General features: G+C 38.8%; 2 protein-coding genes across 15 annotated transcripts in view; one reads left to right on the top strand and one right to left on the bottom strand.

Moving 5' to 3' along the window:
* NAA16 (N-alpha-acetyltransferase 16, NatA auxiliary subunit) overlaps positions 1-6,154 on the bottom strand; it is a 57,803-nt gene extending 51,649 nt beyond the window's left edge. For 2 of the 11 annotated variants that reach the window (XR_004325622.1, XR_004325623.1), the window contains exons 1-3: positions 5,726-6,148; positions 1,876-1,960; positions 195-299 (exon numbers count right to left, since the gene is read on the bottom strand). Coding sequence is in view for 7 of the 11 variants with exons in the window: in XM_032496052.1 (XP_032351943.1) it covers positions 195-299; positions 1,876-1,960; positions 5,726-5,779 (244 nt within the window). In the remaining 4 variants the exon portion in view is untranslated. Of the gene's footprint in view, positions 1-159; positions 300-1,875; positions 1,961-5,725 lie in introns of those variants that run through there. The other 9 variants (XM_032496052.1, XM_032496053.1, XR_004325621.1 and 6 more) reach the window with 8 other exon arrangements.
* Positions 6,155-18,429: 12,275 nt separating this feature from the next.
* Positions 18,430-18,766, top strand: part of MTRF1 (mitochondrial translation release factor 1) — a 32,744-nt gene continuing 32,407 nt past the window's right edge. Inside the window, exon 1 of one of the 4 annotated variants that reach the window (XM_032496056.1) lies at positions 18,430-18,694. The gene's annotated coding sequence lies outside the window, so the exon portion shown is untranslated. Of the gene's footprint in view, positions 18,764-18,766 lie in introns of all 4 variants that reach the window. The other 3 variants (XM_032496055.1, XM_006176269.3, XM_014552005.2) reach the window with 3 other exon arrangements.

Below are 18,766 nucleotides of genomic sequence, written 5' to 3'. Positions count from 1 at the left end.
CAAATGAAACGAATATTAAAAATATTGATAATTATTGAAACTGAATAATGGGCATACCAAGTTCATTAAATTCTCTCTTCCATATAGGTTTAACTTTTTTCATAGTAAAGTTTTTCTTTAATTTGAGCTAGAAAAAACTAGTAAACAGAAAATACATACATGAAATTAAATATTCAAGTACTGCAAAAGGATACAGACATGACTCTTGACATCATTACGAAGTCCTTTACGAACAAATTCATATGCTTCTTCTTTTTTTCCTAAACAGTTCAATGTTAATCCTTTCATAGCCAAAGTCTCTGAAAAATATTTTAGCCTCTATTTACACATGAAAGATTCAAATTATTCTCTTAACACTAGTTTAACAATATCAATGCTTATATTATTTATTCTTTTAATCCTATAGTTAGAAGAACTTCTTTCCAAATACAAAAAAGTAAAAGTATATTTCTGTATTTATTTAAAGCTTAGCCTGAGTCCTTTTCTGAAATTCTTTGGCTAGGACTGAGTTGGTAAAAAGCTGTCTATTTGAAGACTCTATAAAGGAGGTTAATATTATTCTGCTGAAAAAAGCAACACAGCAGGGTTCTGAGTCCTGCTGAGTTAAATCTACTGCAGGGGACCACAGCCTTTATCTGATTAAGAATCAAATCATCTGATTTATACCCTGCAAATCACTCAATCTACCTTACAGAGATGTATTCCATCGCACCTTACTCAATATTGGAAAAGATTTCATTTTTGGCTGCAAGTTTATTCCAATGAATTTCAGGTAGTCAACTTAACATCAATTTGCATTTGAAAAGCACAACACTGGACTATGGGAGTGGCAACCCAAGGATATGTTTAAGGTAGTTAATGAAAATGGTTTAGAATGAAATAATTATCAGTATAATCCACAAGAAGGAAATCAGGTAAGAACAATGGTTTTCAAACTGATCTCTGTGGGACTCTGTTTTTCAGATCATGATGAGCCAGCAGTCCAGGCCCCTCTGACCAAATATCTTATTTTATCTGTTTCTACATAATGGATTTCCCCACAAGCTCCCATTTGGAAAAGAGTTCCATTGCTAAATAGCCTGAAAACAAGCTTTAATTTCTAAAATTCTATGAAATGAAGACTTCTTTCCATTTCCGTCAAAGAATGTTTTAAACATTATTAAAAAGCTGAGCAGGGTCAGCCTATTTTCCAAATATGCCGGTCTCAAGAATTGCTCAACTCAACATTCAAAGACTCAATTAGCTTTGCTCTGCTACAGGACCATAATTTACATGTCTAACCTGATCCATCCTTTTACCAAACACAGATCACAAGTGAAAAAGGATGAGACAAGCAAATAAAGACTTAATATTAACATCTAGGGTTGTGCTAGAAAAACAACCTGATATCCAATGGTAAATCAGTAGTATCATATTTATCTATGAAGGTCAGAAGATATATAAAAAAGACATCTCCCAAAACATAAACATTTAACTGTATATTCACACCACTTTGGTGTTGCAAATATTGTACTAATTTTATACATAAGAAATTAAAGGAAATTATAGAAATTATAAGTTCTAGTCAAAGGAATAAATGAAATCAAGTCTATAAGAATTACAAGTATATACTTCAATAATTCATCAATAGATCAACCAACCATTTCTCATCTAAAAGTAAAGATTTCACACATACCTAAGCAGAATAGAAGTAAAGTAACCTAGAATAAGACTGATATAAGGCATAACTAAAAATGTTAAACATGTTTACACTCTAATAAAGAGCTACCAAGCCATGGAATCTGGGAAGTGTTCTTCTTTCACTGTTAGGAACCCTTTCCATCTGAGTTTGGAATTCGATTTCCCCAAAGTAATCTCTCACAAATGAGAAAATACCTCCATGTTCAGCAAATTTTGGATTTGAAAGAATCATCTTGCAAAACTTGAGGCCATTTTTGTACTGCTTCTGTTCATAGCATTTCTGTAAAGAAATACAAACAAAAATTATTATATACAATGAATATACCTGGAGCAACTTTTCACCGCATTATATAAATTCTAAATTGAAGATCCAAAATTAGGCCTAAAACATGAGACGGAAAGGTTTTATATCAATTTATATCACTTATAACATGAAGTGTACTTCTGTTACCTACTCCTTGCCAAACTGTTCTGGTATCTGAGTATTTTCACTTTTACAGAAAATAAAGAAAAAAAACACTTTAATTGTCAACCAACACACTGCTGAAGCTTTCTTTTATTCAAAATCCAAAAACAAAAACCTATGTGATAACAACCCAGAAAAATACTAGAAACCGCATTAAAAGCCTTTGCTACTTCGACAATGGAACCTAGGCATATACACCAAAAAACACTGCCATTTATTGAGCAACTTGTATGTCTGTACAAACCTCATTATAACTCATAACAACTGCTTAAGGTAGGTGTTATTACCTCTACCTTACAGGTGTATAAACTGAAACTTCATAAAATTTAAAAGGTCATAAAATTTGTTCCAGTGACTCAGGTCAGTTGCAAACTTTGGTCTGACTCCAAAGACCACCGTCTTTCCATCACTAGTCTAACACAAGTGTAAGCAATGTCTTTATTGCTAAATGCCACCAGCCAGGCTCAGTAATCAGGGCCTGTCCTCCAGTCATTAACCAGGAGAACACCTCTCACTCTCACATATGTGGTAACGGGTGTTCTTTCTAGGAATCAACAGGCCAAGCTTATCCCACCTCCGGGCCTCTACACTTGTGTTCCTTCTACCTGAAATGTTCTTCCCCAGATCTTCCCACAGCTGATTCCTCATCATCCGAGTTTCACACATCATCTACCTGACCACTCACTCTAACACTGCCAGCCTCTCCGCCACCCGCCCCCAACACACACACTCTGTCGTATTACTCTATTTTCTACACAGCCCTATCACTTCCTCACATTCTCACTTATTTTTGTACTTACTTAGTGTCTATCTTCCCCACCATACTGTGAGCTCCATGAGAACAGAGATCTTGCCTATTTAAAACATGGCTGCATCCTCAGGTTCTAGACAATTAAGTACTGTTTAATATCAAGTCAATATATACAGCCTTCTAAGTTCAAAGTAAAACAGCACCAGCAAAGGAGGAGGAAGTGGTTAATTCTTTCAACAGGGGTGAGATGTGGAGGGGAAAATTAGAAGAGCGTTCATAGAAAAAAAATCTTTAAATTGAGGCTTCTTAATTGCCCTTGTGGAAGAGAACTTGGTTGGGAGAGAAAGACAGGCGAGAAACCTAAATTTTGAACCATGTGAATATATTACCTATTCCAAAAAATATTTAAAATAAAAATAAAAAAAAAAATCTGAGTTTGACTACAGGAGGTCAGCTGACAATGACAAGAAGAAAAAAATTACTAGGGAGGAGAAGAAAAGAGAAATTTTTTTTTCTGCCTTATCAAATCATCTGGAAGTAAAATCATACCAGCAGTAACAGTAGTAATAATAGTTAACACTTATTGAAAGCATTTACTATGTGTCAGGCACTGTTCTCATTTAACCCTTATTTAAACCCCAGGAAAGTCTACGAGATACACGTTAGCTCCATTTTAGATGCAGAGACTGAGGTACAGTTATTGAGTTTACACAGCTAGGAAGTGTCAGAGCCATAATTCAAATCCAGGTAGTCATCTCCAAGTATCCAAGTCTTTCAGGTTAAAGAAAAGTCTTAAATTCAGTAAGGAATATATACTTAGTAGAGAAAATAGATTCTAGTTTCAACTTTGCTACCAATCAGACAGAGAACATTAGACACTTAGTCATCTACCATTCCTGGGTTTGACTGTCTCATCTGTGAAAGAGGGAACGGAGCATTACCAAAACTCAACAGAACATAGTGCTAACAGCCAGTTTGGAGACCGAGATAGGCAGATATAAGCCATGTAGAACATGTGATAAGCAAGCTAGTGAGTTAGTATGGCTGTGTTTGAGTACAATGATAATTAATTCAAAAAAAAAATTACTGTTGCTGGCAAAGCACTTTGGCCAACCAAACTTTAAAGAATAATTTTATTATAGAGCCTTCTGTTTGCTATGGAATTTGATAGAGCAAAATTTCACTCACATGTATTGCAACTGTGAGATGATAAAGTCATTCATTTCTGTAGCATACTCCTAAAGTCACCTAACCTTATAATAAACATTACATATGCAGACAAAAATGTTCAGCACTTCCCAATTTATTTAGGGATAAAGTTAACTCAGCAACCGTTTTAGTTTTTTTTTATAACTAGCGTATAATAAATCATATAGCGCTTTTTTTTAATACTGATAACATGATTTGAACTAAACAAACACCCCAGCAGAAAGGGGCAAAAAAGCTCACTTCTCCAATTCCATATTGTGTAAAATATAAGGGTATTAGAAAAATGAAAGCAAAATAAAGAAAAAATATATATACAAAGTCAAGTAAAGCAATCTGCCACAATGCTTTAACCAGATTTTTTGGTTTATACACCTGTTTCTCATTATTTGCTCAACACTAACCATCGTATAAAATTAAGACTTAACAATTCATCCCATCTCCTATGCATCTTTTTTTAAAACATTCTGAAGACTAAGTGTAAAGTTTCTATTAGCTTGATTTCTAAGATTTTTCATCTGCAGTTGATACTACTTTTCTTGATTCTTTTATTTTTTTATTTTGGGGGGTAGATTTTTTTTTTTAATGGAGGTACTGGGGATTGAACCCAGGACCTTGTACATGCTAAACATGCTCTCTACCACTGAGCTCTGCCCTCCCCCCCAGTTGATAATACTTTTAAAACCATGCTAAACTTAGTATTTTAGTTACAATAAAGGTAAGCAACAGCTAATAGTCACATAATCAACACAACCGGGGATTAATTAACAAATACACCGTTAAAACCTAAACGCTTGTCTTTATATGACTGACAGACGGCTATCTATTGACCATGTAAGTTTCAAATCTACGGTAGCCAGTGTATGCTGAGCAGCGCGAAGGCAGGCTGGCTCTCCTGCCTGCAAGAATGGAACCTGGAAAACCGTGAAGACACCAGGACGCTGACACACAACCTACAGCAAACTCCCCTCTCGGCCGGCCGTGGTCATCATTACGGGGTCATTACTCAGGTTTCCGCTCGGAAACGAAGCAAATGCTCCGCTTAAGTGCAACACCAGCCCGTCCGCGCGGCTTTAATCACTTAGTCACGACAGGGCCTGCACCAGTTAGAAGCAACCTGAGCTGTGTTCGACTGTGCAACTTAGCTCGAGTCACAAAGAGGGTCAGAACGGCACACCAGAAAGGGGCACACTCTCCCAAACAGAGGCTTGGCCTGTGAGGGTTTTATTTCCCCGTAACGGGTATAAATCGTACCCCACCCACCCCAGGATCGCTCCCGCTTTCGCAGGTGTCGAGGCGCAGCAGATTCAACACAAAGCCGTGAACCAACACCTGGACGCAGGGAGGCTGGGGCGCACTGGGGGAGGAGGCGAGGCCGGCCGTGGCTGGCGCGCCCTCGCCCGGGGTGACTGCGGCGGGAAGTCTCTGGAAGGTGCGGCCGCGGAGGGAGGAGAGCCGGGCGGCGGCCGGGCGGAGGCGGCGGTCGGGTCGTGCCGGCTCGCACATAAACAAAGAACCCGGCGCGGCCGAGCCCCGCCGCGCAGGCGCCGTCGCCGCCGGACGGCTCGCCGCGCCAGGCCCGGGGCTGCAGGAGGTCTGCGGCGCGGCCGCCGGCCACTCACCAAGACGCGCTTGAAGAGGTTGCTCTCCTTGGGTGGCAGCTGCACGTTCGGCATCGCGGCCGGCGGGGAGGCTGGGCGCCCGCGCGCTCCGTTCCGTGGGATGGGCACTGGGACAAGCTGCAGCTAAGAGTTGGGCTGCGGGCGACGGATCAGTTCATTGGCCTGGAGCTGGGGCTGGGCAGCCTGGGCAGGGCTGGCGGGCAGGGTTGTCATGGAAAAAGAAAGCTGTTTGGGCAGGATCCCCGGAGCTGCAGCCTGGCTTTGGGGGCAGCGGCGGTGGCTACCGCGCGCGACAAGATGGCAGCCAGGGCCCGCCCCCCTCGACCGACGCGGCTTGCGCATGCGCGGGGCGCCCGGCCGCGAGGAGCGCGGGGGCGTGTGTCGGGCGGTCGCTTCTGTCACCAGCACGTCGGCCCCGAGTGAGTCTCGTGCACCGTACCCCCTCATAAGTCGCTGCCTTGTATTGGGCTCTGCTTGTTGGGCTTGTGGTACAAGATACTGTTAGTTATATCAGAGTCTGACTTTCTTGATTTCTCTCCGCTCAGGAATTTGAACAGTGCTCGACTCAAAAGTACATTTCTTGATGTAGAACGAACTTGTTTTCCTACTTTACCCCTTCGACTTAGATTTCGAGAGAAGCCTTTTCTTTCATGGCAGACCAAAGACGTATTCACCGGACTTGGGCAGGACTTGAAACCGGGCAATGTGAAAGCACGTTTGAAGTGTCAGAAAAAAAGTATTCTCATCAGTTTAGAACACCTAGCATTGTAATTGAGAATTATGGTGGTTTTATGGGGCTGCTGATTCTCTCAGCCTACCTACTCTTTCTCCTTAAACGGCTCCACTTTATAAAAGCCATTTGATGATAGAAACAGGATTCAAACCCAGGCTCTTCCAACTCTGGGGCACTCTTTGCCGTATATAAAAAGCAGCATATTGACAAAAATATGTGAGTCTAGAAAGACAAATATAGTTGACAAGAATAGCTATACATACCGTGTAAGTTTAGTATTAAGGAATATGTAAATATTAGGTACATAAACTTATTGATACATGTCGTGGATCTTCATTTATGCATATTTGTGAGACTGCAGGGTAATTGGTGTATAGTTGCATTTAATGGGCTGTAGTCAGAGCCAGGTTGGGCTCACTTTATTTTTTTCTTCCCTATAGCCTGAGTTGATTGGTGATGGGAGAAAGTATCTCAGAGTCTTTTAAATAGGGAAGGAACGTTATTAAAGGAGATGGGGAGGTCGGGGGGAGGGGAGGTATATAGTTCAGTGGTAGAATGCCTGCTTAGCATGCACAAGGTCCTGGGTTCATCCCCAGTACCATTAAATAAATAAATTTAATTACCAACCCCATACCCCCACCAAAAAAAAAAAAAAAAGGGAAGGTCCAGAACCGCTTATGTGTTCTGGACAGAAACTAGGCTCCCCAAGCCTTTAGGAAGTAGACAAGGAAGGCTAGGTGGGAAACTTGGCTGAGTGGCACCTGAGGTCTTAGTCTCCTTGACACCTAGCAGGGAAGGGCAGAGGAATGGGCTCACAGCATCCTCAGACCCAACCACTCCCATAGTCCTACCCACTGTTCACCGTGGCATTTCGGATTCCTGAAAATTCTTCGGCTCCCAATTAATCTACATGCTTGGGAAGAGCTGAAGTTCCAGTGCTGCAGTCAGGTTATCCATTGATTCTCCCCAAGCTGGAGGACCTGGACTTTTCTGGAACGTACCTCAACCAGCTCAAGCCACTCAGCCTCACCTCTAGACCAATTTCAAAATGACAAATTGAAAAAAAAAAATAGAAGAGGGGAACCTAGCATAGTACCAAATGTAAATGAGACAAGTTATGTTTATCTTTTATGAAAGTTTCCCGTAGGCATAGTCGAGCCTAATTTATGACAGATCATTACCTGTCCCCACTCTCTCTGGTGGCTGCTAGATCTCCACCGTGGCTCTCTCCTGCCCCTAAATCGGGCAGGTGCTGCTGGTTCTTCATTTGCAGTCTGCAGCTTCCCACCCACTGCTAAATATCCCCCAACCACAGTCTCCCCAGCATCTCCCAGGAAGGCAAAGGAAATCTGCGATCGCAGACACTGAGAAGTGGGTAGCTATAAATACTGGTATTTAGTATTTCCCTCATCTGTCTTTCACACACTGCGATAAGTGATGCAGGAATACCTCGGTTGTCTACACTAGGATGGGGGTGAGGGGAGAGGTAGGGGGAATTGAAAGGAATGTCAATAGCTGCTGGTAGTTGTCACCCTGAACCTTGGAGTGTCTAAAAGATACCATGCAAGCACAGTCAGAGAGGCAGGATTAGCTGTGGCTATACTTTTATTACTGACTTCCTGTTTAGTCTGGAGCAAATCTTATTTCCACCTTTCAACAGAAAATGGGGTTATGATAACATTATTGTAATCTTTCACAGCGGGGTTATGTGAATGTAGTGCTTAGTCATTTCTAAGCCCATAGGAAAAAACAAACGCATTGTAAATATGAACTTCGCTGTCCCTCGGGAAGAATGCTGAAGCCCCGGGGGGCCACCACCCAGATGTTCTCTCCTGGTGCTTCAGGCAGGGTGCACCTCCTTTGGAATCCTGCACTCAGTAAAATCATGGTAGCGGCACCTGTAAAGACCTGAACAGTCCCAAAGCACTTTTTACATACAGGATATGCGCCATTGGTTCTCCCGCAAAGCCTGGTAGAGCCAGGGAGAAAAGAATCTAGAAAAGGATGTTCCCCACCCCACCTACATAGCATATCTTACAAAGCCAGCTGACAGGGTAAAATCAAGTCATTTGCTGCTATTGTCACCACCAACTGAACCACGTAATTAAAGGCTGATGGAAAAGAACTCATCAGATTGCGAAACATTTCTCTCTCTTCTCCCTTCTGTGCTCTTGTTTCAGAAGCAAGGGCACTTCATTCCTCCCTGGGAGTGCTGGATTCCACCTCCTTTGGCTTTTCCTAAACTTTTACTCATTGGTTACTCCTCCCCACTGTTTGCATTTTCTCTCTCCTGGTGTTTATATTCTCTGGGAAGAGGCAGACAAACACAGAAAGAAACAAGAAATTCCTTCCAGACTGTGGTAAGTCCTGGGGAGGAAATAAAATAAGGTCAAGTGAGGGCAACGGGGGTTGAGGACTGAACTATATACTTTACTGTTTCTACCACTTGAGCTATACCCTCCCCACTGAGAACTACATACTTTAAACCAGGTGCTCAGGAATGATCTAGAACAGCCTCTGGAGAGGTGATGCTGTGAACAGAGATGGAAAGGATGAGAAGGGAACCATCCAGGTAAGAAGCTGGGACAGCACATTTCAGAGTAGGGGACACGCCCTAATACAGTAACATGATGGGCATGGTCAGGTAAGAACTGCAGGGTCAAGGAGGTGCGCGGAGGGTCACGGGGAGAGGGAAGTTGTGCACAGTTCAGTCGAAACCGTAGGGCCAGTTTGTCCAGGGCTTGACATCTCAGGCAATGTGGTTTGATTTAGTCTTCTAAATTCAATGGGAATCTATTGAAGCATTTTAAGCAGGAAAGTAACGTGATCTGATTTATTTTTTTAAAAGGTCACTCTGAAAGAGAAAATGGGGTTTCTTCTTGGAAAGTGGCAGTCCTAATCTAATCCTCTTTAAGATTTGGCTTCTGCCCTTTTTGAAAATGGTCTCTGAAATATCACCCAATTCATTTGTTCTGTACTTTGTTACAAGAATATCCGTTACACTGTAACTAACAAAAATATCTGTGGCCAAATCCAAAGATTGTTTTCAGTCCACAGTTTCCTTAACCTCCTTATTTCACACAGTGGGCCACCCCGTCCTTGACTTTTTCTGCCTTAGGTCACCAAGACCCAGCAGAATCTTGGATTTCTTCTTGTCCCTCCTCTTAGTCCTTCTCTGGGTCCTCCATCATCTCCTCTTCCTTCTAAATGTTGATTGTCCAGACAGTTCAGCTTTTCTTCTTCAACAACCACAATGAAACATGTTCATTGAGCACCTGCTACTCATCAGCAAAATGGAATGAAATCTCCTGCTTCCATAGCCTCCATTAGTAACAGCAGATTACAAATCTGTCTCCAGTTTCAAGCCCTCTTTGGTCTCTTCACCTGCATGTCCACTTCTTTGTTAAACATCTCCATCTAGATGTCTTATTAGCATTTTCTACTTGAATAGTAAAAATAAAATATAACATCTTCCCATCAAACCAGTCCAAGTCCTGACTCCTCTATTTTTGTTAATGACACCACTCTTGTAGTTACAATTTTCTGATCAACTTTGACTCCTCTTTATTATTTCCCACATCCAAGTTGCCTAGTCCTTTAGATTCTAGATCCATCACATTTCTCCCTTTTCTCCCCTGCTTTCTATTCCAACTCTACCTTAAAATTAAATATTGCAGAAACTAATCACCTCTTAACTCTACTTTCAGGCTCTCTCCTCTCCACTTCTTTGTTTCTTTCTTTTTTTAATGGAGGTGCTGGAGATTGAACCCAGAACCTCGTGCATGGCAAGTATGCATTCTACCACTGAGCTATACCCTCCTCGGACCTCTCCATTTCATTTTGCACGTTGTTCTAGATTTGTCTTTTCTATCCGAATTTTTAAACGGGTCACTTAGTGTATCAAAACTTTCAATGGCCCCTGACTGTATAGAACTCAGTCTCTTCTCAGATTTTTCTCTCCTAGAGCAGTGGAAACAGTGGGTACAGCAGGTCCAGTATTTTCTGAACTCCATACTTTTGCTAAACCTGATAGTTTTATGAGCTTGTTCTCCTATCAGCCTAATTTTTATCTTTTCCAGTCCTTCATCTCAAAGGCATTATCTTTCATAAGATCTTTCCAAGCCTGTTCAGTAGATCTGATCCAGTAGATCTGATCTCTTCTGTTAATTTACATAGCACTTTGTCCTTTTTTAATGCCTTTGTCTTACTCTGTTTTATGTTTTATAAATTGTCAATTGTTTGAAGACAGTGGTTCTCAACCTGGGCTGCACTTTTGTATAACCTAAGGAGCTTAAAAAACTGCTGATGTCTGAGTCCTGGCACACTGTGTATTCCCTGTGTTTTATGGTTGGTTCTCAAAAAATAAAAAATCTTTGTTGGATTAATCATCTTCCAGTAGGACATAGCATAGTACCTTATGGGCAGCATAGCATCAAAAACACATTTGTTAAATTGAACGGCAGTTGTTTTCACCTCCTCAAGGAAAGTAACTTATCATCTTCTGCCAAAGAGATTTCAAATTTGGAACTTGTATCTTGCACCCCAGAACTGTAAAACAAAGTGTGAATAATGAATTGATATAATACAAGGAAAGATTCAACAATATTATAAGAGATGTGATTGAGATTATATGGGAGTTTAAAGGAAGAACTGTGCTGAGGAGGATAAACTGGTCTATAAAAGATGCAGAGTGCTTGGCGCATAGTAGGTATTCAATAAGTACTGGTTTGGCAAAGATAATTTCAATGAATTGCACTCCAGGCAGAGGAATCAGTATTGTCAAGAAAAATTGTGAGATATTGAAATGATGGCAAAAAAGATTATAGAAACTCCTGCTAAGTTAACTGTTTTTCATTGCTTTTGAGCTATTTCACAACACTTTAAGATTGTAGACAACTGCTAACAATGCAAATGATTCTTGTCCCTAGAAATGCAAATTTGTATAACAGATGCAAATGATTATTGTCTTGTATATATATTGACCAATTTTTCATCTTTTTAAAATTTTATTTTTATTATTTTTTTTATTGAAGTATAGTCAGCTTACAATGTTGTGTAAATTTCTGGGGTACAGCATCAGTTCAGTCTTATGTATACGTACATATATTCATTTTCATATTCTTTTTCATTATAGGTTACTCTAAGATACTGAATATAGTTCTCTGCAGTTTTTCTTCTTTTAAATAAATTTGTTTCAGCATTCTTTATGGTGTATTTATGTTTTATCTTGGGATTTTTGTTTAGCAAATTATAACATCCCTCATTAATGAACGGTTAATTAATTAAAAATTTTGTTGTACGTTTGACAGTTGTACATTTCCTACTTGTACAAAAGTCATAATCTTACCTTTAAAAAAATATCCTTTGGCAATATGAACAAAAAAGACAATTTTGAAAGTACGTTTTGGGGGAAATAAGGAGTTATCTGGCTGAGCTGCAATATGAGATTCTTGGAGGATGTCACAACAGAAGAAGGAGTCTGGAGATTGGAGTCAGATCATGGAGAGCTGGGAGAATGATATGCCAGTTACTAAGAGAGAAAGTATAGGAGGCAGAATCAAGGTCATAGTGCAGCCCAGCCTTCTTGGTTCAAATCCCTTTGGCCATTAGACTGTCCCTTGGGCACAATCTTGAGCAAGTCGTCTAGCCGTGCTGTGCCTCTGCAATTCATAGGGTTGTTGAGAAGACTGAGTGCATTAGTTAAATGTGAGACATTTAGAACACTACCTGGTAAAGAACAAATACTTGGTGAATGTTAACTACTATATTGTCACAGCTCACAGTTCTTTACCTGAAATGCTTGGACCAAATGTTTTCAAACTTCAGGTTATTTTGGATTTATAATGGTAAACACACATTTACGTTACATAGCACTCTCAGCAGAATCTGGGGTAGCTCTCTGTAATCCAACACATAAATATTTCTTCAGTAAAATATATGAATATTCATTCCTAGTGAAATAAATTCAGATATAAATGGCCTCACTTCAGACTCAGTTGGCTTACCTGCCAAACTTGTTAGGGCAGGTTTGCCCATCAAATGAGTTACAAAAAAAAAAAATCCTTCTGTTTCCAGAGATTTGGGGGAGGGCGGTAGGTAGATAATTAAATTTATTTATTTATTTGTTTGTTTTTTAATGGAGGTGCTGGGGATTGAACCCAGGACCTCATGAGTGCTAAGCACATGCTCCACCACTGAGCTATATCCTTCCCTCTAGTTTTCAGAGATTTTTGATTTTTGAATTGAAAATAAGCTTTTTCAGAACTTTGGGGATTTGAAAATTGCAGAGAATTGCTGTATTACTAAAAAGATAAGATTGAAATAGAATTTGGAAATCCTGGAAACTGCTCAGAAACAAAGCTTTTTTTTTTGCTTTGTTATTTTTATATATATATATATTTTTTTTTTTAATTGGAGTATAGTCAGTTTACAATGTTGTGTCAATTTCTGGTGTAAAGCATAATGTTTGAGTCATACATATATTCATTTTCATATTCTTTTTCATTATAGGTTACTACAAGATATTGAATGTAGTTTCTTGTGCTATACAGAAGAAACTTTTCTATTTTATATACAATAGTTTGTATCTGCAAATCTACCTCCCAGTTTATCCCTTCCCATCTTATTTTCCCCTTGTTACCATAAGTTTGTTTTCTATGTCTGTGAGTCTGTTTCTGTTTTGTAAATAAGTTCATTTGGGTCTTTTTTTTTTTTTTTTTTAAGATTCCACATATAGGTGATATCATATGGTATTTTTCTTTCTCTTTCTGGCTTACTTCTCTTAGAATGAATTTGCTCGCTTTTCCACTTTGGCAAAGTTTTCATTTTTTCTTTTAAAAATTTCAAAGCAAGGTCAACAAATAGTTGATGAGGAGAGGTTTCTCTTTGTAGAGGTTCCAGCTAAAAAATGAAGACAGAATGATAAAATAGCACTATTTTGCAACTCTAATGAAATAATGGGATCTACGAAATCAAGAGCTTCTAGTATTTTTAAAAGACACATCTAAATATTTTGCATATTCCTTTGTAAGTATCTAACCCACCTATGAAGTAGTTTTGCCAAAAACAAACAAACAAAAAAAATACCCAAAAAACAGTAAATCTGAGTCTGGTCAAGCTTCTAGACCAGTTTATAGGAAATACAAAAAACAAAGGAAGATGATAACACCACAACACAAGTGTAGAAAAATCTGGACTGTGGGAAACTCTTCAAGGCCAAAATTCTGGTTTCAACAAATACATTGCAAGTAAACAAAAAAGAAGGAGGAACATATAGATTAAAACAAACCAAATATATTACATAGCAACAAATTGCAATGTCCAGACCTTACTTGAATCTTGATATGAACAAACTGCCAAAAAAAAAAAAAAAAAGAAAGAAAAAAAAATCTGACTCAGGGAAATTTGAACACTGACTAGATATTTGATAATATTAAGAAGTTATTTTTTAATTTTTTAGGGGTGACTATGTTTTGAAAGTCTTTATCTTCTGGAGCTACATACAAGATTATTTACAGATGAAAAGTTACGGTGTTTTGTATTTGCTTCAAATTAATCCACTGAGGGTGAAAGAGGGAGGGAGGAGGGCAAGTGAAACTCTGAGCTGATAATATTGAGAATTCATGATGGGTGCACAGGGGATCATTTTACTATTCTCAATTTTTTAACATGTTCAAAACATTTCTTAATAAACAGGGAAAAAATAAAAAGACATATCTAGACACACATGCACAGAGTATAGATTACAGTGGAGGATTTGGATCTAAGTTGGAAAGTAATGCTTATAAAGACATATGAAGACTACTGTTAGTAGAAAAAGCTGAACAAATTAAATGTATTGAAATGAAGGTTTGAAATGTATAATTCAAAACTGAAGTGTAATAATGTTTAGCCTGAAAGAAAAATATTTAGCCTGAAATTGAGGATGAAAAATGGAAGAGATGAAATTACCAAGAAGTTATAGGAGACAACACTAAACGAGCTTGTTAACAAAGTTGACTTCAACCTAGGCTAATACAAGTTTAAGGGAAGAAAAAGGAATTTCCAGGATCTACCCTTTGGTTTTTTTTTTTCTTTTTTCTTTTAAAGGTTTTTAGAGTAAAAGGAATACAGTGTAAGCTGACATTTCAAGTCTTGCTTACTAAACATCGTTTGACTGAAAATTATTTGTGATCTAGTTTCAATAACGCCAGCAGGTGGCGTGTTTCTTAGCTCTATTTTTTTAAAACTATGAAAAACTTGGGAACCAGTATGAATATATGAAAATAAGAAATGCTGCCTTTTCATTGTTTGTATTCTGCTTCTCTCAGGAAAAATTGTTTATAAGAATACAAATAGAATAATCTTTGTTTTTTTTTCTTTCTTTCCTGCCTTAGTGAGAGCTTGAATTGTGTATTAAATTGCTAAACAATTCCTGATTTCACTTTTTCTGTAGCAAAATATATCTAATTAAAATCCCAAACCAGGAGAATGGGTGTAGCTCAGTGGTAGAGCACAGGCTTAGCATGCACGGGGGTCCTGCGTTCAAACCCCAGCACCTCCATTAGAAAAATTAAAAAATGAAATCCAAAGCCATTGCCAGTCTTCACATTGTGAGGTGTCTCAAGATGTGATTAAGAGCCTAAACTCCGGGGAACCAGAAAGCCAGGTGCATCTTCATAGTGTGCTGCAAAACACAGTGTGTGTACACAGCGTGTTATATGGCTTGCGTGCTGGGATTTTATGTTGCTTTCAGTGCCACTGAAAATTTCCCAGATGGGACCAAAGGTTACAACTTAACCTGCCACAGCCTCTACACCCACTCTGGTCTAGCTCCATCCAGGTTGAAGAAACCCTGGTGCTTTTCTTCTCTCAAGGAAAGCCCTGAGTGGCCATTTTATTGATGTGAAATCCCTACAGAACCCAAATCAACCTTCTGTTAGTACTCCAGACACAAGAGTGTCCTCAGAACCTTTAAAACAATCTGGAGGTCACTGAGAAGAAGCTCAGTGAAAATCCTCATTCCCTACCCCTTTGGGTTTGGGGCTGATTTTGCTCTAAATGGAGCTGAAAAAATAGCCCCATGTATTTTGTTGTTTTAGCATGCTCCAAGTTGGAGGAGGGGTACACAGGTCATTTAGTTTCTGACAAAGAGATACCAAATTCCCAGTGCCCATTACCAATTCATCCAACAAAGAAACTATTCATAGTTGACTTTATTGCAAGGAAGATTTCAGACATGGTAGCTCTTGTTTCTAATTTAATCAAAATTCTATTCCCCCCCCGCCCCCACTGAATCCATCTCTTTTATTACTGTATCTGGAAACTTTTATCCCGTAATATCGCAGACTTTTTGGAAACAGAAGTTATTTAACCATAGAATGATTCAATAATAATAACTTCCATAAGGCTTTTCAATCAAACATGAAAGAATGTCTTTTTTTTCTTTTATAGCTTTCTTGTTTATAATACCCACCGTGCAACTTCAGGAAATTCATAATACTATAAAAAGGAAAACATTACCTATAATTCCACTGGACTTTTAAATATATGTGCATCGCATGTTTTTTAGATGGAATAGTTTGCTGAGTTTTTTAACATCCTCTTTCACTTCATAATATATTGTGAACATCTTTGTGTGCATATAATATAATTATAACCACATTACTTTCTTAGAAAATGAAGGAGGAAGTAATATTTTTAGTACCAAGCATAAATGGCTTCAGGGATTTTTTTTTTAATTGAGGAATAACATTCATAAAGTGTATAAAGTTTAGTGTATATCTCAATAATGTTTTACATATGTAAATACCATTGTCTGCTTGGGCTGCCATAACTAATAACAAAAAGATCACACCGAGTGGCTTAAACCACAGAGATTTATTTCTCACAGTTTTGGAGGTTGGAAAGTCCAAGATCCAGGTTATGGCAAGGTAGATTTCATTCTGAGGCCTCTTCTCTTGGCTTATAGGTGGCTTCCGTCTTGCTGTGTACACACATGACCTCTTTGTGCTTATAGGGTGAGACAGGGTGCTGAAAGAGATCTCACAAGCTTTCTGGTCTCTTCTTAGAAGGGCACTAATCCTATTAGATTAGGGTTCCAACTTCATGACCTCATTTAACCTTAATCGCCTTAAAGGCCCTATCTCAAGTAGGGTCCCAGTAGAAGTTAGCTTCAATGTACTGAATTTGGGAGAGATACAATTTAGCCCATAGCACTAAGTCTTATTTTTTAAGGAGAAGAAAGCTTTATATATACTACTTAATTTATAAATCTGCATGGATATATCAAATTAAAGAATTAAAAGATTTTGTTGGATAATTTAGGAGAATGACTTATGTGGGTTCTTTGGAATTTGTTCTCTACCAGAACATAAGCTCCATGAGGACAAAGAGTTTTGCTTTTTCTATTCATTGCTAAATTCTCATGTCTAGAACAGTAAGTAGTATATAACTGGTGCTCAATGTTTACTGAATGAATGACAATGTTTTCTTTCCTTTTCTCTGGAGGAGGAAGGCGGTAACAAAGCTTAGGAGCCATAGATCATTAGGACAGATTGCCTTGATTGAATCTCAACTCTATCACTTACTAGTTCTTTTCTTGGACAAGTTACTTAAACTGTCTGTGCCTTAGTTTTCTCTTCTGCAAAATGTGTAATTTAGGGTTGTTGTAAGGATTAAATTAATATGCTTAAACCATTTAGAATATGTTATAGGCAGCAGTAGATACCTTGAAATAGGTAATAACTGTTAGATATTTACATTTATGGCCAATTCTCCTTTTAATATATGTGATCATTACCTAAGAAAATATCCTGTGAAGTCAGGAAAATGGAATTCTTTTTGCCTTTGCTTTTCAGGAAGAAACTCTTTTCTTTTTTTTAACATTTTTTTATTGAGTAGTAGTCATTTTACAATGTTGTGTCAAATTCCAGTGTACAGCACAATTTTTCAGTTATACATGAACATGCATATATTCATTGTCACATTTTTTTTCACTGTGAGCTACCACGAGATCTTGTATATATTTCTCCGTGCTATACAGTATAATCTTGTTTATCTATTCTACATTTTGAATTCCCAGTCTGTCCCTTCCCACCTCCCGCCCCCAGGAAGAAACTCTTAAAGGTCAAATGACCTGTACATGTGATTGCCAAGGGCTATATCCCACTGGAATACTCAAACTAAGGCAATATGTTTGCATTTTCCTGGAATTTTTTTTATTATTTAGGGTTTTTTTGTATGTGTATATGTATATATATAATTGAAGTATAGTCAGTTTACAATGTTGTGTCAATTTCTGGTGTACAGCATAGTGATTCAGTCATACATGAACATACATATATTCCTTTTCATATTCTTTTTCACCATAAGTTACTACAAGATATTGAATGTAGTTCCCTGTGCTGTACAGTATGAACTTGTTTATCTATTCTATATATATATTAGTTAGTATCCACATTATTTAGGTTTTTTAATTCTTTACAGTGGTTTATATACTATGAATCTAAGTTGAACCCCAAAATTGTGTATATGCATTCAACAGCTATAAAATCACTAACCTATGGATATATCTAGTAACCCATCTTTTGAATCCCCATTATGATTTTTAAAAACACGAATTTATAGTCCCAATTAATCATAAGGTACTTTCTTAGGCAATGGCAGCTGAAAGTATAGCTATTAACATGCAAAACACAAAACCCTCTAAATTTTTGAATGATGAAAAGCGATCCTTATGTAAAAAAGAATCAGGAATCCCTGCTCTAGTGTCTCCTTATATGAGGAAATTCTCCTGTATCTTGATCTCTTAATCAGAATTGTAGAGATTCTCCCTTCTGGTCTTGCCTGAAACTGTGAAAACCAAAGCTCCACCTTTGGCTTAGGGGGTTGGGGGCGGGGCGCCTGTACGAGGTAAACTACAACTCCCAGGATTCCTTGGTGGGCGTTCCTGGGAGTTGTGGTTCATTCTACACTCGGGCACCGGCACCCCCGCAACTCCCCGGCCCGCGTTGCAACCACATCCTGGGCTCGGACTCTGGGTAAGTACACTGCGTCGGCGCCTCGTGGGCACTTTTCTCGCGTTGTCATTTTTCTCTTTTTGTTACGCACACTCAAGGACTCCAACTCGGGAGAAGAGTCCAGACGGAGGAGAAGGCGGGATCAAGTGTCAACCCGGAAGGAGTGAACCCGGAAGTGAAAGTGGTCCGGTGGTTGTCGGGCTGAAATGTAGTGGATCACAGAGGGTTCCGACCTCAGTAAGGAAACCTAACGTCCTTTTTTTCTTCCTGTTCTTCTTCGTCTTTTTTTTTTTTTTTTTCTTTAAGGTA

Source organism: Camelus ferus, chromosome 14 (genome assembly GCF_009834535.1).
Source record: "Camelus ferus isolate YT-003-E chromosome 14, BCGSAC_Cfer_1.0, whole genome shotgun sequence".
Classification (NCBI taxonomy): domain Eukaryota; kingdom Metazoa; phylum Chordata; class Mammalia; order Artiodactyla; family Camelidae; genus Camelus; species Camelus ferus.
This window is presented reverse-complemented; position numbering and strand designations above follow the sequence as displayed.